At 38.7% G+C, this 23,041-nt stretch overlaps 1 protein-coding gene across 3 annotated transcripts in view; it reads left to right on the top strand.

Moving 5' to 3' along the window:
* CRIM1 (cysteine rich transmembrane BMP regulator 1) overlaps window positions 1-23,041 on the top strand; it is a 196,600-nt gene that overhangs the window by 118,608 nt on the left and 54,951 nt on the right. For all 3 annotated transcript variants that reach the window (XM_025405783.1, XM_025405785.1, XM_025405784.1), the window contains 2 exons: window positions 4,320-4,502; window positions 6,912-7,109. In XM_025405783.1, coding sequence (XP_025261568.1) covers window positions 4,320-4,502; window positions 6,912-7,109 — 381 coding nt within the window. The remainder of the gene's footprint in view (window positions 1-4,319; window positions 4,503-6,911; window positions 7,110-23,041) is intronic.

The following is a 23,041-nucleotide window of genomic DNA, read 5'->3' on the forward strand; positions in this document are numbered from 1 at the left end:
ACCTTTTGCACACCCTACCATAAAAACAAGTCCACCTGAAGCAGCTTTATTTATAACCAGAACCTGTCCTTCACACTTCCTCAGATCTGTACCAGGGTTTGTGACTTCACCCAGATGGTAGCTGTGGTTGATCAACTCAACCAAATAATTAATATTGATTGGTTTATTAATTTTTTTTAGTTTCCATGGATGGTCATTTTGTTAGAGTACGGTATTTTGCCTCGCTCCACAGCCTGCAAATTTAATGTATAAAAGTACTCCATTTTCTATGCTTTTTGGAACTTATAGTCTAGCTGCCCAGTTCCTTTCAATCCCAACTCAGATTAGTTAGCTATAGAAGAATTCTGAGATACAATAAGATGATTCTTTTTTAACATTAATTTTCTGAAAAAATGTTATATCCATGTAGCACTATGGAAGGAGTTTAAATATTCACATGTGCTACGTGTGCACACATAAAATCACTGTTTGTCTCATTCATGTGACTTTAAGCAAATCACCTCCTCTCTTTAAGTTTCATCTTCATTATTGAAAAAACTGGTATTAATAATACTTGTTCTGTCTTCTTAGAGGGGTTGTTATAAAATAAATAGAAAGTAATTGTCCTCAAGTGCAGTGCAAATGCATATCCTCAAAATGCAGGGCAAGTATTTTAGACATGCAAGGTGACATATTAAATGATTTGGGGATGGATACAAGACCCCATGAAAGACATCATCCAGCTTTCACCAGCAGATTGATCAGGGCTCGTCACCTCGGGAGAACTTTCTTCAGCTTAGGAGTACTTTTTTAAAAAATAGCTTTAGGAGACACCATGTAATTTGCCAACTTAAGTTGTGCAATTCTATTGTTTTCAGTGTATGCTCAGAGTTATGCAATCATCAACACAATCAATTTCAGAACATTTTCATCAAGCCACCAGAAAACTCCTGAACTGATTGCGGTTACTGCCCATTTTCCCCCAAAGCTCTCAGATCGAGGCAACAACTAATCTACTTTCTATCTCTATAGACATGCCTATGATGGGTGGTTCATATAAGTAGAGTTATATAGTATTAATATGTTGTCTTTTGTGACTGGCTTCTTCCACTTAGCATAGTATTTTCAAGTGTCATTCATGTTATATTGCATATCAGAACTTCATTTGTTTTTATGGCCGTGTAGTATTTTATTGTATAGTTACACTGCTTTTTGTTTATGTATCAGTTAATGGATATTTAGGTTCTTTCTTTTCTTGGCTCTTGGGCTGCTAGGAACATTTGTTTATAGTGCTTTTATGTGGGGTATATATTTTCATTTCTCTTGGGTATATACCTAGTAGTGGAGTTGCTTGATGATATGGTAACTCAAATTAAGGAACTCCCAAACTGTTTTCCAAAGCAGCTATGCTTTTACATCCTCACTAGAAATCTGTGAGAATTCCAGTTTCTCCACATCCTCATCAGTACTCGTTACTATTTTTTAATTATATCCATCATAGTGGGTGTGAAATGGTGTTCATTGCAGCTTAGATTTGAATTTCCCTATTGACTAATGATTCGAGCATCTTTTCATGTGTTTATTGGCCATTTCTGTCTTATTTGGAAAAGTGTCTGTTCAAAGGTTTGCCCATTTTGATTACATTATTTTTATCATTTAATTATGGGAGTTCTTGGTACCAGTTTTTTAAAATCAGATACATGATTGCAAATACTCTCTCCCAGTTTGTAGGGTTGTCTTTTTACCTTTTTGATGGTGTCCTTTTAAGTCCCAAAGTTGATGAAATCCAGTTTATCTCTTTTGTTCTTTTGTTGCTTATGCTTTGAATGTCACATCTAAGAAACCACTCCCTTATCAAAGGACACAAAGATTAACTCTTAGGCTTCCTTCTAAGAGCACTATAGTTGTAGCTGTTGTATTTAGATCATAACTCTATGATTCATTTTGAGTTAATTTTTGTATATGGTGTGAGACATAGGGGTTTCTTCTTTATTCTTTTGCATGTAGATAATCCAGTTGCCCCAAAAGACTTTCAACCTCAGGCCTGGCGCGGTGGCTCACACCTGTAATACCAGCACTTTGGGAGGCCAAGGTGGTTGGATTACTTGAGGTCAGGAGTTCAAGACCAGCCTGGCCAACATGGTGAAACCCCATCTCTACTAAAAATACAAACATTAGCTGGGCATGGTGGCATGCACCTATAGTCCCAGATACTCAGGAGGCTGAGGCAGGAGAATCACTTGAACCCAGGAGGTAAAGGTTGCAGTGAGCTTAGATCATGCCACTCTACTCCAGCCTGGGTGACAGAGTGAAACTCCATCTCAAAAAAACAAGACTTTCAACCCCATTGAGTCTTGACCATCTTGTCAAAATATCTGTAAATGTGATAGTTTATTTCTGAACTCTCAATTCCATAGAACTATATATCTATTCCTGTGGCAGTACCACATAGTCTTGAATACTATAGCATTGTATTATGTTTTGAAATCAGGAAGTATGAGTTCTCTAACTTTGTTCTCCCTTTTAAGATTGTTTTGGCATTTCTGAGTGCCTTGCATTTTCATATGAATTTTAGGATCAACTTATCAATTTCTACAGAAGAGCCAGCTAGGAGTTTGATAGAGATTGCATTGAACATGTACGTCAATTGGGGAATATTTCCATTTAAACAATGTTGTCTTTCAATCCATGAACACGGGATGTGCCATTTATGTAGGCCTTTTTAATTTTTTGAAAATGTCAAAATACAAGTTTGCACTTACATTATTAAATTTATTCCTAAGTATTGTATACTTTTTGATGCTATTGTGATTGGAATTGTTTTCCTCATTTTCTGATTGTCATTACTAGTGTGTAGAAACACAATTTGGGGAGTTGCAATTGTACCCTGCAACCTTGTTGAACTTGTTCATACTTTCTGATCGTTTTTTAATGGATCCCTTAGAACTGTTTATATACAAGATCATGTCATGTCATCTACAATTAGAGATAGTTTTACTTCTTCCTTTCCAATCTGGATGCTTTTTATTTATTTATTTTTCCTATTTGCTCTGGCTAGAATTTTCACTACTATGTCAAATTGAAGTGGTGAGAGCACACTTCATTGTCTTGTTCCTGATCTTAGGGGGAAAGTACTTGGACTTTCACCATTAAGTATGAGGTGAGCTGTAGGATTTTTATAGATGCCATTTATCAAGTTGAGGAAGTTCCATTCTGTTCTTAGTTGGTTGAGCATTTTTATCATGAGAGAATATTAGATTCTGTCAGATGCTAAAAACTGTGTGTTGAATGATCATGTTGCTTTTTTTCCTTATTCTGTGACATGTCATATTAACATTAATATTTTTGGATGTTAAACCAACCTTGCATTCTTGGAATAAGTCTCACTTGGTCGTGGTATGCAATTTTGTTTATATGTTGCTGGATATGGTCTGCTAGTAATTTTTTTTAAGATGTTTGTGTCTACATTTATAATATACTGATCCGTAGTTGTGTTTTCTTGTGATGTCTTGGTGGGAGTTATTTTAAATCAACTACAATTAAAGAATGAATGTAGGGAGAATGTTTCAAGGCAGAGAAAAATTTAAAAATCATTGATATCATGATGAGACTTCTAAATATGGGACTATGAGTCCTTAGCAGAACATAACCCTGAAGCACAGTGGAAAGAGCACAAGGTTTCAGTTGAAGAGCTACTGTTTTTGCTGTATGACTTTGAGTAAACTACCTAGAATTTCCTCACTTTTAAACTCAGGATAATAATACCTATGTCAGACCTTCATTATGGGGATTAAGTGAGGTGTTACATGTAGAGAGTATTTTGTTAAAGGCCAAACACTATTAAAATTATACGTGTTTATACCATATATAGAGAAAAAGAACATAAGAGAGAGCACTGGAGGAACCGAACATCACCACTTCAAAAAAGATGGTAATAAAATTTTTGAGGCAGAACAAAACCTAATATGGAGACAGGATCATTCATTTGAGGTAGACAATGATTTAACCAAACAAATAGAATCACTTTAAAGCACATACCAAATATGTGAGTGTCATGGTCATAAAGTTTACCTTTGTCTGGGTTGGAAGGAAGTCAGTGTAGATTTTACTAGGGGGAATTTCTGTTCCTTGGTGTAAACTGGATAACAATGTGTTTTGTTTACTTTGTTTTGCTTCACTTTATTGTTTTCTGTTACATAAACTTATATTGAGTTTAGTAAATTTCCATCGAACTATAACCTCCTGCTATTAGAAATTTTCTAGAGGCTGTTTGAAAAACATCAAAGGACACAACTAAAAGATGACTACAAATATGCTTTGTTTGTTTTAACTCTTTTCAGATACAAAGCCAGCCTGCATATTTAACAACGTGGAATATTATGATGGAGACATGTTTCGAATGGACAACTGTCGGTTCTGTCGATGCCAAGGGGGCGTTGCCATCTGCTTCACTGCCCAGTGTGGTGAGATAAACTGTGAGAGGTACTACGTGCCTGAAGGAGAGTGCTGCCCAGTGTGTGAAGGTAAGAAAAGGTGCTAATTACAGATTAACAGGCGTATGCATGGTATAGAGTTCTGAAATCGAAATTGTCCTAATTTAGTCTCATCCAAAAGTAAAGGAATGTTGAAGTTCCTTGTTTAGAACTCTTTTAGGACACCGTGGTCTGTCTTCTAGCATGTTAAAGCCAGGTAGAGTGTGTAGAAACACTTCCCTGAGGGAAGCTATGCCTGGGTGTAGATGATGGGTCACATCTTTCCATAGGCAGCGTGAGATGTCCCGGAGTTGTTTTCCATTCCTCCCCTGCAGTTCTAGCAAGTCCTCAGCAAGTCCTGGGGCAAAGCTTTATCTTCATCCTGGCATTAGAGCTCACCACCTGCTCACCTCAGATTGCTCAGTTAGGATAACGCGGACCTCACCCTGACAGTCTCAGTCTGCCGGCCCAGAGAGGAACTAACCCTGCCCCTGTCGCAATACCCAGGCCTCTCCAGGGAGATCAGGGACCTGCTACTGCTTCTCTGAAAATATGTGGTGGTTCACGTGGGGTCATGGTATCAGGTAGCGGTGACACCAGCTCGAGGCCCAGCCAGGTGTCAGGTGTGACTCTCAGGAATCTGCTTTCTCTGGATTCCCGTCTTCTCTCCAGGAAGTAATATGTTCATGTTCTTTCATCAGGCTGCATCTTCCCATCACTGATGTTCATAAATAATAAGCATTTCAAAACAGTTGCTCTGAGTATCACTTGCTGCAACCCACACATTTTACAGATTAGGATGTTCAAGTTCAGAAGAGAAAAGTCACTTGCCTGGGTTTACAATGCAGCCAGTAACAATAACCCCATGCCTGACTGTGTCTGTAGTGTTCTTCTGACAACACAACACTGTTTCCCCAGAAAGGAGGGTCATATGAGCCTTTGTGTCCTAACTGGGCCCCAGATCTTCAGTCTGAAGTCTCATGTGTTAATCTTATGCCTGATCCCTGCACACAAAGTGGGACGCACAGTGTCATGCCACTTTCCATACTTCCTCATTTTCATAACATTGTCTCCTTTTGATGTTTGAGCTGTATTTGCCACATAATACTGATCTGAAAATGTTTAAAGTATAACAATTGCATTCCTAACATGGTTCGTAACAGTGAGTCCTTTTCCCTATTAGAGGTTATTTTAGCCACCATAGGAGAAAAGTAGTTTATTTTTTAGGTGATGTTGACAATTAAAAAGAATTACTTCAAATTTTTAACCTTCCTAATTGATTTGTTCCCTACCTGCCCCCAGTCTGTAATAGTTCTGAAACTGAGCAGCAGTTGATGCTGTAAAAATGTAGATACGAACCTCTGTGTAGTCATCGTAGTTGTCTGGGCATGGATCCGGTTATGTCTCACTTCCTGGAATTCAAATCCAGCCTCCATGTAGAAAAATATGTATTCTAATACTTTTTACACAGGAATTTAAAAAATCTTATCTTGCTCAGGTCCATTGGCCGCGTCCCTCTCTGGCAGACTGCCTTCCTAACGCTGTGATGGCATTATTTTAAATGTTGACCTTCTAACTTTATTATAATGCCCTACTATGTCCTTAGAATAAAGATGACCAAACTCTAAACTGTCTGGATTCCTCTCCCAGCACAGCAGTACTTGTTTGTTGAACCCAATTTTTTATGTATTTCTGAGAAAGAAAATTGAGTAATTTATCTAGTTGCTCTCAATAGAGGGATAAGTGAGGGTTTCGTATGCAGTATTTATATCCTTGTCAATAACCTCAGAAAGATTTTCTTTTTTTTTTTTTACAGTAGCTTTGGCTACTTCTGTCTCCCACCTGGGGCTGCAGCTTAGCTTCACAGCTTATGGGAGAAAAAATGGCCTAAGTTCACAGCCCTCCTCCAAGGCAGTGACCCATGGTATGTCTAGACCAGCCTTGTCATGAACAAGGCCACAGCAAGAGCCCTGTTGCCCACATGGTCCTGCAGGCACATGAGATAGAGTTCTAGAAGTAACAGTATCACTCTAATTTAGACAGGGCATTGTTCCTTCCACTTTACAGGTAGGGAAACTGAGGTTTGATAAACATTTATGTCTACAACTGTGAAGACATTGTCAGAGCCTAATATGGATTCATGTTTTCTAATTACCAACACACAGCTCTTGCCACAAAGCTTTCCAGCTTTACAGAGTGATAATACCTGCACGTTGGTTTTTAGACTACAGATCCTCTTCTCTGGCACTGCTGTGTCAGGATGAGTAGACATAAATTCAGTGTGACAGCTGTTTTTGCATGCACCCCCAGAGACTCCTCATGCAACCCTGAGCTTCTGTTGATCACAGTGGGAATAGAACTGCTGATGACTAGAACCCAGGAAAAAAATGTCTCTGGGTGCAGGCAGAGGTAAGATTTAGAATATGCTCGGTCTGACTCTGAACTCATGTACTCATTTAGATCCAGTGTATCCTTTTAATAATCCCGCTGGCTGCTATGCCAATGGCCTGATCCTCGCCCACGGAGACCGGTGGCGGGAAGACGACTGCACATTCTGCCAGTGCGTCAATGGTGAACGCCACTGTGTTGCGACCGTCTGCGGACAGACCTGCACGAACCCTGTGAAAGTGCCTGGGGAGTGTTGCCCCGTGTGCGAAGGTAAATCTTGTAGATGCTAATGAGTCCCTTGCGAATGTCTTGTGTTAGAGAAGCTTCTACCAATGTATGTTCTTGTTTGTTTATTTCCTCGGGCATAATGTCTGCTTCACGCTGTTACCAGTTGCCTACAAATTGATCAAACAGCTCAAACTAATCATTTGAGGGAAATGTTGCACATGTAAAATGAGAATAGTGTGGTCATTATTTTGCCATTGCAAATATGCGCATCTGAATACCTTACAGTATAAGAATGTATACATTTTAATTAAGTTCACTTTGAGCCTAATTAACATCCAGAGGTCAATCTAACAAAATGAAATTGAAAATGAGACTGATGAGTCAAGCGTAGCAGGTTTGACTTGTGACGCTTGCATAAGCCCAAGGGTCCTGGCAACTAGAAGAAAAGACTGGAACCATCAAAGGCAATTTGCACTGCCTAGTGCCGTCACCGAGTATCTGTTCTACTTCTCATATCCCAATGGCTGTGGCTTTGCAATTCCTGTAGTGCTGTTATTTATTTTGTGGTTACCTGCATTTGCTACCTCTCTTCTTGTTCAGTGGAGGGAAGCCTGAGGCATCCTGGACTAGTTTTTCTGTCCTGACTCCTATTCCAGCTCATTTCCTCCATCCTGGGTAGATTCTCTGCATACTTAACTCATGTCAGTTTTTAATCTTGTGTCCATGTCTGTTAGTGCAGACAAGGGTTTGAATATTTATACAGACATTTCTAATAGAGGGTATCCAGCATTAAGAAGCACGTTTGCATAGTAAAATGAACTAATGTGGGTCAAAAATTAATTCATGTTGAAGATGGATCTTTCTAGAATTTCTAAAAACAGATACTGAAAAATGGACTTATCTTTCCAGAAAGTCAGTTAAGTAGACTAAGTCTTTTAAGTACAAAGAAGTCTTGTGCTTCCACCGAAATGTTAATAAACTCAGGCTCCAGAGTTTGCCTGACTAGCTTCATCAGCCTCTGAGGGGCTAGACTTATTAAAGACCTTAAAAATCATATAAAAGTTTAACCTTGAGGACTCGTTCTATTGACATCACCGATTCCTTCATCATTACTATACTCAGAGTGCAGCTGCCACACTCCAAAACTTTATAGCTTCCAGATGACCAGTTTTGTGGAAGTCACCCACCCCTTCATGTATATTTACTCCTCCCGTTCCCTAAAGGCAGCATTTCAGTGCTGGAAAAAAAGAGCATGTAGAAATACATATAATGGTCGTATAGTCGGCTTTACAGGAAAGGGTGCCTTACTGAACCAGATGAAGATAAGAACATCTGTCCCTAAGAATTAGGGACAATCTATTGTCAACTTGAAATATTTAATTACAAATATTTGGGACACACCGTAAGGAAAATGAAAAGCATAAATTCATAATCCAGTAAACATTAGCCCTTTAACCTCATGGGTCTTGTGTCATAAATTCAAAATAAAACTTTAGGCCGGGCGCGGTGGCTCAAGCCTGTAATCCCAGCACTTTGGGAGGCCGAGACGGGCGGATCACGAGGTCAGGAGATCGAGACCATCCTGGTGAACACGGTGAATCCCCGTCTCTACTAAAAAATACAAAAAACTAGCCGGGCGAGGCGGCGGGCGCCTGTAGTCCCAGCTACTCGGGAGGCTGAGGCAGGAAAATGGCGTAAACCCGGGGGGCGGAGCTTGCAGTGAGCTGAGATCCGGCCACTGCACTCCAGCCCGGGCGACAGAGCCAGACTCCGTCTCAAAAAAAAAAAAAAAAAACTTTAAAAACTTGTTAAAGAATAAAAGAGCCTTTCCTTTGGAAGTTAATGAGAGGAAGGCTGATCCTTTCGTACCCATTTTTTGCATTCATCAGCATATCCATCACAAAGAGTGGAGAAGGAAGGCAGTTGGTGAACAGGCAAATATATATATAACTCATTTATTACCATTTTCTTAGCACACATTGATGTTTGGGTAAGGAGTGAATCTTAGTATAGTCACTTAGAATTTGGTATCTGCAACATCTGCATAGAGTTGTAATCTAATCATCTACTGTTTGAAAAAAGTTACAGTTTTGGTGAGCCATTAATTTCAAAAAATTAAGAACCTCCTGGAATTCATTGGACACAAAGATAAGTAAGAGATAACCTTTAACTTTGAGGAATCTATTTAGGCTGAGTTTTAAATTAAACCAGGAGAAAGGGAATGTCCCTGTTGAGGTATGGTGGGGTAAGTGCATCACATTTGTACCCAATCTCATTTAACCTTCACAGCAACACTGCTGAAGCCTTTATTATCCATTTTGGAGATGAAGACATTCAGGTTTGGAGTAATTTAGATCATTTCCCCCAAGGGTGTAGTTGCCATTCTGTGGCTGAGTGAGGATCAACTGAAGTCTGTCAGGTTCGGCTCCATTTGTGCTTGCTCCCCCTGCCCCACTCAGCATCCCAGCCTAACTCATGCCCTGCTTCTAGTGTCCTCACCCATCTCTACTCACCGCTGGCTTTTGGTTCTGTTGAGGAGTGATGGCAGTCAGCGGGGCCAAGGGAGGAAATCATTTGCAGTTTGAAAACTACTCCAGGTATTTTGAATGTGGTCATCCACCTACTGTCTCCTCGCAGTTTGAAGACCTCAGGGGAAAGATGCCTTTGAGATGCATCCCTGAATTCACTTCTTGAGCCTCAGGTCTGGGCAGCCCCCTCCACCTCAACAGAGCTCGGTGTCCTTGTCATTTCAGCTGTAAAGTTCTGCTGGTCTTTTTTCCTCTCTGTCTCTTTCATGCTCTGGCTCTCATCTCTCATCAAACCTTTCAGAAGATTCCATTTTCTGGTTCTCAGAAATAATTTATCTTGCTTTTCTTGTTTTTGTTTTTAACTTAGTTGAGTAGTGAGTTTCATATGAATGTATTTACTCTCCAATAATGCTTTCATTTTAAGATGTATTAATAATAGGAACAGATTTTTTTTAGTATAGGATAAACTTACAAAATGACACAAGGTGAATGGATCTTACTGCTTAGTTTATGGTCCAAGAAAGTCTCTGGGATTATTTGAAGACATTTTTTCTCAGCAGTCATTCAATATCATACTTAAATATAATTTTAAATGATTTCAGAGTAGCAAAAGGATTGTATGAAATTAGAAAAAGTGCAAGGTGTTAATGTGCAAAAAATAAGCAATCACCCAGAAATAGTTAGAGGAAAACCAGAAACACTGGTATTTACCTAGTTTATACACACAGTACATTCCTCTGTGCACAGTTGCATAACCAGTGTTGGCCCTTACTCTATTAGCTACAGTCTCTAGGTACATAGTCAGAGTACGAAATTAGATGAAGGGACCCCACACAAGGATTGTGGTTTTAGATTCTAAGTAAACTAACAGCATCACTAAATAAGGCGTGTTAGGACCTCCAAGGAGGAAGAACCTTATTGTGGCTGTTGTTATTGGAGACACATACCTTCCAAATGACAAGATAATATGCTTTTTGGTTACTCCCGGAGGACTAGGGACGTGAACCTGGGGTCCTTAAAGACTAGGCAGTTACTTGACAGCTGACTTGATTCACAAGTACCTAAGTGCTTTTTAAATTGGCACTTAAGTACTCTCATGATGAATTCTTAGCAAGTTATTGTCAACACCCAATTCAGGTATACAGATAAGCCTTTCCAGTCTGTAACTGATTATATTCTCACATTTTGCCTTGTTGACTTTTCTCTACATCTCTTGTTTATCGATCTCATTATTTTTATTTTCTGACCCCTGTAAAGAGCTAGGGTGGAAACATGTGGAATAGCATATAAAGTTTTCAGTTGAAGGGTATACATACACAACATGGCCTTAATGTCCTTAAAAACTGAAAACAAAAAAGAGATGGGACAGCAGAATTGGGTCTTCATCTGTGTCTGGCACCATTGGACCACTGTTATTTGTAACCCTTAATGACAGTAGCTAACATTTCATACTATTGTTATGTGTCAGGTTTAACTGCTTTAAGAGGAGCAACTAATTTGAGATCCTCACAGCATCCCTTTGGTATGGGTGCTGTCATCCCAGTTTACCATCAGAGAACACAAAGTTCAGAGGCCATGTAATTTGCCCAGGGTCATAAAGCTCATAACTGACAGCACAGTGTGTCCCCAGGACCAGACCCTGCACCCTGAATGGACACTGCCTCTGCTGCAGTGCATTACACCCTGAAAGAGGCTCCATGCCCATGGAAAGAAAGAATTTGGCATATTCTTTTGAATCCTAAAACAACATCTGATACGTAAGTAGATGCTCAAAAATTTTTAATGAGTAAATAATAAGTGAGGGCAGTGAGGAGGAAAGAAAGACTGGAGCAGCAAGTCCCAACCAGACCCTTCTTGCAGATCTTCTTTTTAGTTGAGTGAGGGAGGAGACCCTGATACAGGGTTACCTTAACCAGATCGTCAAAAGCTGATGGCCATTGGGACCCCTGGTCTACCAGCGGAAGGAAGAATAATGTCAGGGTGCTTATCACTGAAAACACATTTTTGAGAACATAAGTAAGAGTGTTGTGGAAGTGTGTGACATGAGGTGGACCAAGTAAGAGTGTTGTGGAAGTGTGTGACATGAGGTGGGCACACATGTCTACAGGCCAGTTGGACCAATTTCCTGCACTGACAGTTCACCCTTCTGGTGGGCTCAGCTCTGGGCTCCATCCCTGTGGCAGCCTCATGGGCCTTCCAAGACTGATGTGTACTCTGTGGTTTGTTCTCTCCCAGTTCAGCCTCTGAAGTCCAGAATCACAGAGTTTAAGTGGGGCTACCCAGACACTCTAAGGCTAATGCTCGTTGCCACGTTAATGTACTGTTTTTAAGATTGCATGGTGTAGGTGCCACTGCATTTCAGTTACTTACATGGACAAGGATTTTTTTTTACTACATCATTAGGTATTGAGAATAATTTGCTAATTTTTTTTCCAATGATACCAAGTATAAATGCTGCCGAAGGTGACTCTTAATATCAGAGGGATCCTGAGGACAGGTTGCCATTTCCATTAGAAATCTGTTTTGCAACTGAAGGTAAAATAAGGCATTGGGGAGGGAAGTTTTGGCTATGTGACATCTATAACATCCCCATGATTACTTAGTAAGAAAATTCAAGAGATGTGGACAGGTGTGTGGCCAGCTTAGCTGTGACACCTGATGCAAGAGATTAGAGCTTCATGGGGACTTTGAAGTCTTGATGTCAGACCTGATCTGCCCTCTCATCTTGGGCTGCGGCTGGACCCGACCCAGGTGGCCACTGTGACCTGAGTGTTCTTCAGGCCTCCTTATGTGCACTGTCTCCTGCAGGGAGGAGCTGATGATTTTGATGACCTTAGGGATTTTGAAGCCAACACCAGAGTATCACTTTTCAAGAACTAGGAACAACTTAGGTAATATTTTAAAAGGTAGCATTCAGAATTATACTCAGGTTGCCAGTAAATAAATTCCATGCTTGAGGTTGGGCAAATGGGTAGTTTCCCCTCTACTATTTCTGTCTGTCTGAAAACAAAGCAAAATCCATGTTCTATCTCTGACAGGAAGTCAAAGAGTTATTTGTAGATTGTTAAAGCTGGACGAGAGGTATATCAGAGTCCATAGTATTCAGTATTTTTTAAGTTTTCTTCTTAATAAAAATTTAAAATTGCTCTTTGCAGACATATTATCAGATATCCAACTGAGTTTCAGGCCTAATAATTCTGCCAATAACCTGGACTTAACTCTTGAAGTAGAGGATAAATAAGAGATTCACTGTGCATGGATTCTTTCTAACTCTGGGTTCAGGATGGAATGTGGTTGAACCAAAAAATCAACTCTCTTTCTTCCTGCCACCTGGCTTTCTTGGATCTCTGACTTAGGGAATCTTGGTCCTACTTGGGATAGTGTTGAAGACTGAATGTCAGGCATGTCTTGACCTGTGTGGATTTAATAAGCCACTTCAGTCTCAGCTAACCCAATAGTGTAAGTTATACTCATCTAAAAGGCTGGAGTTCTGTGAGCTATCAAATGTACTGTCGTCTTCATCAATCCCAAATTTATAGAAGCACTATATTCTATCCCTGAAGGCTGATGACATAGCTTGAATCAAGCTGCCCTTCTAATGAGATTTCCACTGGGCTGCCAGAAAAGTCTGTACCAGGCACATATCTGGGTGGGAATTCTTTGAAACTAGAAAAAATGTTTCCAGCCCTGCCCATAATGCTTCCTCACTGAACAGTATCTCAAATGATTAAGCTACTGCTTTTGTGGCACGGAGTCAAACATAGTTTGGCTGACCCCGAGAGGCAGTGAAGTCAAAGATGCCATAGGGTCACATGTTATTAACATTCTGGTACATAACAGGGATCAAAACTCAGTTTATGGGTGGTATTGCTTCAGTGCCATATACTATGCTATTATTAGTAAGCCAAGAATAATAAAATATTCGTAATAGCCTAAAGACTGTTAGGCATGTGTTTTATCCTTTAACTCTAAATGTCCTGGAGACTAGTTCCATAAATGGAAATTAAAATATAACACAGTCTATTTTTTGCTTGTCCAAATAAGGTCATATGTTGGGTTACCAATGCGTAGCAAATGACCATTTGTTAACCTAGGTCTTTAACATAAACATCAGAAATTTTCAGTGATGAATATTGTCATATTTTGATTTTTATTTGGTCATTTAAAATATCTTTAGATACTTAAAATAAAACTAGAATATAGGTAAAATGAATGTAAAAGACATTCATATCCGGCCTTAATATATCACTTTCAAGATTGTGTGATTTTTCACAGCTATATAGAAATACGTACATTATGTAAGTGACTTTCTTTACATGTTAGATCCACCACTTACATTAATAGTTAAACAAGTATAGAGATAAATGTTGTAGAAGTAAATAGAGAAGAAATGGTTATTCTTAGACCGAGAAGTTCTGCTGCTGGTTCTCCAAGTCCAGCATGTCTTTGCTTGTGTCGGTAATGCCTTGTACTTTGTACTTGATTTTGAGTAAGGCTGCCATACTGAACCAAGTTTTATAAATAAAAGTGAAGGTTGGTCTTATACTCTTAATTTGCTAGATGACCAAACTGATCAATGCCTTAAATGTTCAGAATTGTTGAGAGCTAATTCTGAAACACATGATTGGAAATTCCTCTGCCCCTGAGTCTACAGAGTTCAGCTAGTAAGTATTTCCCTATTGAAGTGGCATGCAAGGGGGTGGGTTGCCCTTTATTTCCTCTGCCGTCTACTTCCCATACCTAAAAGGGTGTTATTGCTGGGAGTCTCATAATTTTCCTACTAAGACAATAATTGCATCTAATAGATCAGACTTGGGCCTGCTAATTTTCATCTAATCAACAGAGGCAGGAAAACATAGTCTGGAATGCTAACTATGTGAATGAAAAATATTTAGTCATTCTTGAAATGATAGGAATGTTTTTCCAACAAGCTTAAATAAACACAATCTCTTTTGAGACTGTGCTAAACTTTTTTTGGATGAGACAACTCTTAGGCAACCAAACAGAAGTTAATGAAGGTTATTAAGAGACATGCCCTTCAGAAAAGGCTTGCAGACTTTAAAAAGAAAAGATTCCATCTTCTTTATGCTGCAGTCATTGATAAATAGCAGAATTGGTTTCCTTTTAGCTTTTGTCTACCCAGTAGAATTTAACATTTTAATTAGTAATCATACTGCCCAACGTTTAAAAGATACCATTTTAACTAACATGGCTATATTAGACCATCTTATTTTAAAATCCTCATCTCCTCTTACTGTTTGCCTCAGTTCCAAGGAATTGATTGGACTCAACACCCCTGTATTTAAAGCACCTGATTACACTTTCCTATGAAGCATGTTTGTTTATTCCCACCAATACAAGGTCCCACCAGATAATAAAATTATTTTTAAACATACTAAAATGTACGTATTAAAGTGAAGTGTTTTTCCTTTCAGAAGTTATATGGGAAAAATGTATACTTACTCCAGGAATACAGTCGTTCAGAATATTTTTGCTGCCTCTCTTTTGAAACTGACTTTAGAGATCATAGAACATCCTTTTGAATATCCTCAGATTTGTAAACCCTTGACTTTGAAGGTTTATTAAACTCTAGGAAATAGCCAAAGTCATTTATGTTGAAGTCTGGTTTAAAAAAAAAAAAAAAGGTGGCCGATGTAGCTGAGTAAAACTCTTTAGAGGAAGCAAAAAGTGACAGTAAAATAAAGGCACTTTGTCTTCTATGACATAGTAATTTGCTCTGAGAACAACTATGAAGAGGTTTCAAATAGAATTTTAACATGAACAGCATTTTGGCATAAGAATATAGCCTTTAAAAGTGAGTACTTTTATCAATAACACTTATTTGTAAGTATAACTCCTGGTGTGTTTATTAAAAAAAAATCAGTTCACCTACTACATAGTATTTTTATGACTTCTAGGGACTAGAGGCATATATTAAAATGGTCATATACTGTATTACAATGTTTTTCTGAAATTGCAGGTGTTCTATTCCAACATTTTTTTTCAAATAAATTAGACTAAAATAATTTGCCTATAGAAACAGCTCAAAATACATAGTGATTCTAATGCAATTTATTTTTAGTGTTTTAGTTATCTAATACCACTTCTAATTATACCAAACTGTTTCCTGGTATAGTCTTAAGTATATCTTATAAAAACAAAATGATTTCACATTGCTTAATATATGAGGGTTAGCACTGAAGATAGTGAAAAATCCAGTGAGCCACTGTTAAAGCCCCTGTTAGAACTTTTCTGTGCTATATCTGTCTGATTATTGAAGATACAGTGTACAGATACACAAGCATATAAAACATCTGTTGCAATATCACTTTAAAATCGTAGGACAGATTGAAAGAAGGGAAATGTTAAAGAACGCCTCTTGCATTTGTGTGTGTCTCCCCATCGCAGGTGGCTGATGAAGTGGCAGGAGCAGCATCATACCCACCTATCAGCCACCTGCCAGGGGACTCAGCAGTGCCAGATCTTGGTCCAGGGGTCATACCATCAGTTTAATTTAAATTCGACATGGGATGAGCAATACAGGACATTTAGCATGTTTCTGAAATTTGCCAGAAAGCATGCATTTTGTTTTACAATATTTTGAGTTTAAGTTGATTAGTAGTTTGACCAAATTTTTACTTACCATTTATATCTACAGAACTGTTTACACCTCAGTAGAGTTTAATTTTCACATCTGAGAGATTAGCTGGATTTATCTGGTTTGTTTGAAACACAGCCCAATTCAGGTATATGGACCATTTGAGATGACAGAATTTAATGCTGGCTGCCAACAAAAAGGTGCAATCCAGGGCTCCAGCTCTTACTTTGCAGCAGCGTAGTGAAACACAACTAAGAATCCTCAAGATCCTAAGGCCAAGTACTTGATCCTTGTGGACCCCGCAAATCATGTAACTTTCACATTGGCTGCTGGGGCAAACCGAGAATTGATTTGCAAGCCACCACTCAACCAGCACCAGAATTCAAAGCATGGATTCTGTGTGCTTACCTCATCCCTGCCCGCAGCTTACTCTTTTCTAGCTAAAATTTACCTGGATCCCCATTTCCTTACTTTAAAAAAGTATTCATGATATAATTTGAGACTTGCCTTGAATCTATTATGTAATCTAATGACGTATATTTATATGCTTCTTTATGTATATTCAGTGCCTATCCTTTGCCTGTGCCTTTGTGCCTTGCATGGTAGTCGAATCCCCTTAGTTTGCCTATCAGTAGGAAGACAGGAGATCATGTTGTTTTTCACCTTAATTGAACAGCTCACTTTTAAAACATGTCAGCTCACTTTTAAAACAATTCAGGGAGTCTCTATTTGTTAGGGAAGCTATAATATGTTTGGAGATAATAAGCTATCCACTTGGGATGACCTCAGGCCTTGCATATTGAGAGGGTGGGCAAGCTCAGATCTTTTCAAAGCCATAAATCTCTCATCCTTTCTGGGAATCAAGTTTTTTAAAGATTCCATGGAGATTTTGTGTCAGACGAATTCCACAGGGGGTGCTTCACAGTCCTGTGACAGAGATACTACGAACATGACTCATTGCTTGAGAAGCCCCTACATTTCTTGTTATGAAAGTACTGGTTGAACTTTCTCTTATTGTTGACATATGTTTGAGATCCCTGACTTCCTAATGCTGAGATTTGCTGATTAAAGACAGTTTTTAGAAATAGGTCTTCTGTATCTTTCAACTTGAGAGTGGCAGAAACACTGGCAAAGATAAAAACTAGTATAAATGATACTGTGATGAGTTTTGCCCTTGTCCCTAAAGATCTAGCAAGGCCCCCATCATGAGAGAGGAAGAACGGGGGCCAGGCACACAGAGGCATTGTTTCAACCCACATTGGATTAGCTGATTGCTAAGAGATTTCTGTTCTCTTGGAGACATCATAGACATAGTCAAAATGTAGAACAATGATATCAGACTGCTACTCAGCAAATGTGAAAGGCGCAACTGGCTGGTCACTAACATGCTCCAAAGCTTACCAGACCATATGAAAAGACAGCACAGACCCACCCACCATCTCACATGCTTTTCATGTTATCAGTGGAGACAGAAAATGATACTTAAGTTACAATAGGCAGGGTTCAGAATGCCGAACCAATTGCCATACCATTTATCAGCTGAGCATTTGAGGTCTGTGAAAGGGCTAATAATTCATTAGCCATTACCCGAGACCAGTTATAGCTCTGAGCAGACAAGATCAGCATGACATCAATAATTACAACAACAAGTAATGTTGCTGTCACCCTTACAGTATAGTCTTTTCTTGACAATCTTGTTTGAGCATTATAGGAATATTGTAAGGTAGAAATAATGAGTATTCCCATTTTCTAGAAGCCCGGAGAGGTCCATCATAACATGTTAGCCTAATGAGAGAGCAGAGACTCAAGCTATGTTTTCTGACTCCAAATCCATGACCTTGGAATTGCTTCCCAGTAGACCCCCATCGTGAGAAGACGGGGGATGAGGAAAATCAGATGGTGAATATCAAAGTACTTGATCATTGTGGCTTAGATTCAAAAGCCAGTCTCTCCTGGCCCCATCCCCATTGCTGAGACCCAGTTACTGTTATTCTGAACTCTATGGCCCAGCCTTTGATCCCGGGTTCTTTTCATGAGCCTCTGACTGGAATTTTGACCTTGCTCTTTGACTTCTGGGAGAGCTGGATCTGTTTTCTGCTTCCACTTGTTCATTCCTGCATCCTCCCACCTAGGGACATTACTCAACCCAAGAGCCCTGACCCACTCTCCCATCCTGTCAAGCTTGACCTCTGCCCATTCTTGTTCATATCCGTCCAAATTCTAGGCCCCAGGCCCTAACCATTGGCACTTAAGCCCCCACTGAGTAAATGAGCTGCTCAGCCTCCATCAGTCTGCCAGGCACCAAGATACCATCACCAGCACGTGTGCATTCTGCTCTGCACTCTTCCTTTTCTTTCTCTGATTCTCGTCAGTGTCTAATTAACTCGGTTGTCAGTTTGCCAGGCAGTCAGCAAGTGCCCATAACTTCATGCAGTAGAAGATGAGCTCCTGAGTTGAATGACTGCCTAACTGTTTTCAGGATTATCTTAATAACCCTTTTTATTTGGCATCATCAAGGAGTAGGGTAGTTCCAGAAGTGAATTCTCCAGGTAATTAAAATTTGGGATGTCAGATCTTACATGAAGAATTTTGATGTGAGGCCTTCTATAATACTTTGTGTACTTTTGTGCCTTCTTAAGCCAAAGATACAGATCATATTTTAACCCATCTCAGGAAACCGAGTGTCATCACTGAGTAATCTCATTTTGGACAGATTTGGGGATTTGCACTGTATTTTCACTATTATTAAGTGTGTCAGGTTTACAACAGCGTTCAGATCTGGCTTTCTGCTTCAGTGGAGCTCATTTATTATGTACCTCCTATGTGCAAAAGACTGCCATAGTGATGTGGACCCTAAGGAACTTACTGTCTAATCTTCTAAAAGTTAGAAAATTAGAGATTACAGCCTCTTAGGACAATTTTGAATGGGAGCTCTTCTTTGCCAAATAATGTACACTGACTTTAGGTGCTTATATGTCTTTCTTTTTGCCTTTTTGTTCATTCATTGAGCAGTTCTATAGACCAAACTGCTAGGTGCTGAGGTGATAAACAGTGAATGAAGGTATTGTCCCTAACATGCAGACCCTTCTTCCCTGGTTTTCAACCATTTTCCAGAAGGCTAGGTTCCAGTTACCAAAATTCTGACCGCCTGACCCACCCTGTACAAGTTGAAAATAGCTACCTAAATGTGCACACACACAAACCCGCATACCTATTAATATAACACATTATTTCTAGTTAAAGTCTACGAAAATATAATTCCTGTGAACATTAGCAATAGAAAGAATAAACATAAAATGTAAGACAAGTATAAAAGATCTAGATTCTTGGAATCCAGTGATAATTTTGTGAGCTGTCTCAAGCTGGATTCCTAGAAAAAGATACCCCACTCTAATATAAAAAAAAATTTAATGTGTCTTTTGTGTTCTTTTAATAATCTCAATAATACTATCATCTTTTCCTATTAAATATGGTTTTGGTAAAGGAAGAAAAATATTAATATGTTTAACAGCCAAGATTCCTTGGGAAAAGCATACAAAATTAATAAATAGGTCTAAAATAAATATATGGTTGCTTCCCTTTCCGATCACAAAATAATACAAATCTTGGGAACATTTGCACACTATTCATTTTAAAATAAAATAAACTGCTCTGAGATAAGTACTTCAGAAATTACAAGGATGTAGGTGTTGTTATGAGAAATGTACAAAGGGAAAAAGGATAACCAAATGTGTAGCGGCTAAAAGAATTTGAAAACTCCAACCGTAAGAGACTTTTTTCCATGACTTAATGAGGCTCTCTTAAGTACACATTCAAACGCCACGGAAATTCCCACTTCCAGATTAGGGAATTTTTATATCTTCAATTTTTTTTTTCTTATTGTCTGCTTTAGTAGAGTTTTTCCTCTAGCTTCATTTGGGAAAATTTCATCTTCACTGTACTTTTCTTCCCAAGATGCAATTATGTTGACAGTTTGGTGATTTATTTGAAAGGTGTTCTGACCAGTTATGGCTCACATTTGAAAAGCATCTGTGTTAGCAGTATGACATACGAAAATACAGCAAAACAGACAAGCTTTGATGCTGCCTTGGCCAGCCTTATCTCCAGTTTTATGGCCCCGGCTAGGAGACCTGATGTATTTAGCCATTGAACTGCCATGTAAAGTCAATGACATTTTGGAATTTTCCTACTCATTGGATAGTCACATTGCTTAACCAAGTTCAGCCCCCTCCAACACCCCAATCCCTGCCCAAAATAAAAAAATAAAACTACCTTAAGAAAGAGTACGTGAAGTAAGTCTGAAAAGAAAGCGTAATTGTTCATAATCAAATAAGCAGGCTTGGGAATTTACAGAGAAGAGCTATGTAAAATATGCAAAGCATTATTAAAACCCAAAAGAAGAAGTAATAAGAGAAACGAGAGACAGATAGGAATTGTTAGCTTCATTTATCTTATTACTTCTACTTGAATTTTTTTTTCACTTATGAAGAAATGTAAGAATGTATCTGTCTTTAAAAACTACTTTTTCTGTAATCCCAGCACTTTGGGAGGCTGAGGTAGGAAGATTGCTTGAGGTCAGGAGTTGGAGACCAGACTGGGCAACATAGTGAGATCTCATCTCAAAAGAAGAAGAAGAAGAAAAATAAATGAAAACAAAGCATTTTTTCTGGAAATGTGCATACAAAGAGGTTTTTCCAGAAAGACTTTTCTTAGTGTGTGGGTGTGTGTGCGTATGAATGCATAGGAACGGAGGGTGCTGGCAGACAGCTGCTCTCCACAGCCAGGCCTGCAGTTCACCAGGGGGGCAACACAGTGAGGCAGCAGTCCTGCAGACAATCAGAATCTAGAAACAGAGTTAATTACCCTCCTGACAAGACAGTGCTGCACACAAACCCAACAGGGATGGCTGTGTATCCCTTCAACAGTTGTACGTTTACAGAGTCACCCACCCATAGTCAAGAGCTGCTAATTGGTTGTCAGCTTTCCCAGGGCTGCTAATCAGAAAGAGTGCTTCATACATTTCTCAATGGAGATAATTAATATTATTTATGAGAGAGAACTAGCTCATGGTAATCTATCTAAGAACCTTGTATGGATTAATTCAAAACCAGAAGTTCAGTGGAGTAATACAGATTAGACAGCAAGTTAAAAGCATCTATTAACATTGTCATTTAAGCTACATGTACCTGAAATGTAAAAACTAATTATTATATTGTTTCAGAAGTGAATATGCCTAATTATACATTTAAAAATAACAGAAGGTCAAAATATGTTCGTTTTTACTGTTCTCCCAGAGTTGTTGAACTATATAATGTGAGGATAAGACTGATCTAAAAACTTTATACTAGCATTTTAAAGGGCTGAATTTGAATTTCAGCTTATTACTTCCTTGGCCACTTTTTGAAGAATTTCTCATAAAATAAAATCACGAAAGGCAAGAAAGTAGAGAGCTTAGAGTTGCTTAACACATTTATAACACCTGAATAACCGAATATATATTTATGGTCTAGTACCGTGGCCTTGAAGTTAGATTCATGATTTTCATTTTAACTTTATACTTTTAATCAAATTAATTGTGATCCCAGTAGCTTAATTTCACCATTGAGTAGATAAAATTGCTCCTAGGAAATATGTGAACATCAATATAAAATACCGATGGTGTTTTTCAATAACTTAGTGTCTGAAGCTCTCTAATTTGTAAAAAAAAATACTAACATTTTCCTGGAAATACTTTTACTGACAAGACATCTGTTAGGCTTTTTAGGATATGAAAGAAGTAACCCTAAATTTTTAATAAATGTAAAATGAAGAATCAGCGCGTTTGTTTATGTTATTGCATGTTATAAGATACTTTGTCAAAATTTTGTTCTCTTAAGACTTGGGATAGGAATTGGTGGCTGAGCATCTGCACTCCTGACAATCCCAAGGGTTATTTTAAAAATAGCTCTTCTGGACAGTGTAAGGTGCCTGGAGGGTCTCTCAAAATTGTTCAAGAGAACAACAGGTTGAGGAGAGTAATGTTTCCCACTCAGATGCTGAGTAGGAAACAAGCAAACCGGATGTAGACATAACAAACACCCATTTTTGTTCTTTATTGCTTCTAGGCTCAAACTATTTCTAGAATTCTTCTCCACAAGGAAGCTGTTCGAGGGTTCCCTTTAGAAATAGTAGTAGCCAAAGACAGTGAATTCCTGCTGTTTCAAGCCTTCTTCCTTTGGAGGACATTAAGGTATTTCTTTAATTCCTCAGCTGATTCAATACAAGATGAGATAGAATTTCAGGGTGATCCTATAAACAGTACTTCACTGAATTTCCCCTCTCCAAAACCCCACCTTTATGCAAGCATTTCATCATTCTCCTAAATCTAAGACCATTTATCTCCTCTGAAAGAGGCCTACTAACACATACCTACCCAGCCAGTTTAAAGGAGGACAGTTTTCTTTGCTCCAACAACAAGTATCACATACAGGGATGCATCAGTGCCTCCAGAAATCTTAGCAGGACCTCTGTTCAATTGAACTTTGTTTACCAAACACATCAAAGATAGGGGATCACCATCATCCTTCTAGAAAGGCATGTACTCTCTGACACACAATTTCAGTGCCATACCCCATGTAATATAGGAGCACAGATATGTAGGATTTAAATGAGAATCTTCTGGTCTGCAGACCAAAACCCGACAGGTATTTTCCGTATTCAAAGCACTGTTACATAGACTAGAGAATAACAATTCTGGGATAATAACAATTCCTGATGAACAAATTTCACGATGCCCTAACTTTTAGACAAGCAGAATGTATGTTTCACATACTTTGCTGACACTCCCTCCAGCTTCTTTATTTTTATTT

This window comes from Theropithecus gelada, chromosome 13, assembly GCF_003255815.1.
Source record: "Theropithecus gelada isolate Dixy chromosome 13, Tgel_1.0, whole genome shotgun sequence".
Lineage (NCBI taxonomy): Eukaryota > Metazoa > Chordata > Mammalia > Primates > Cercopithecidae > Theropithecus > Theropithecus gelada.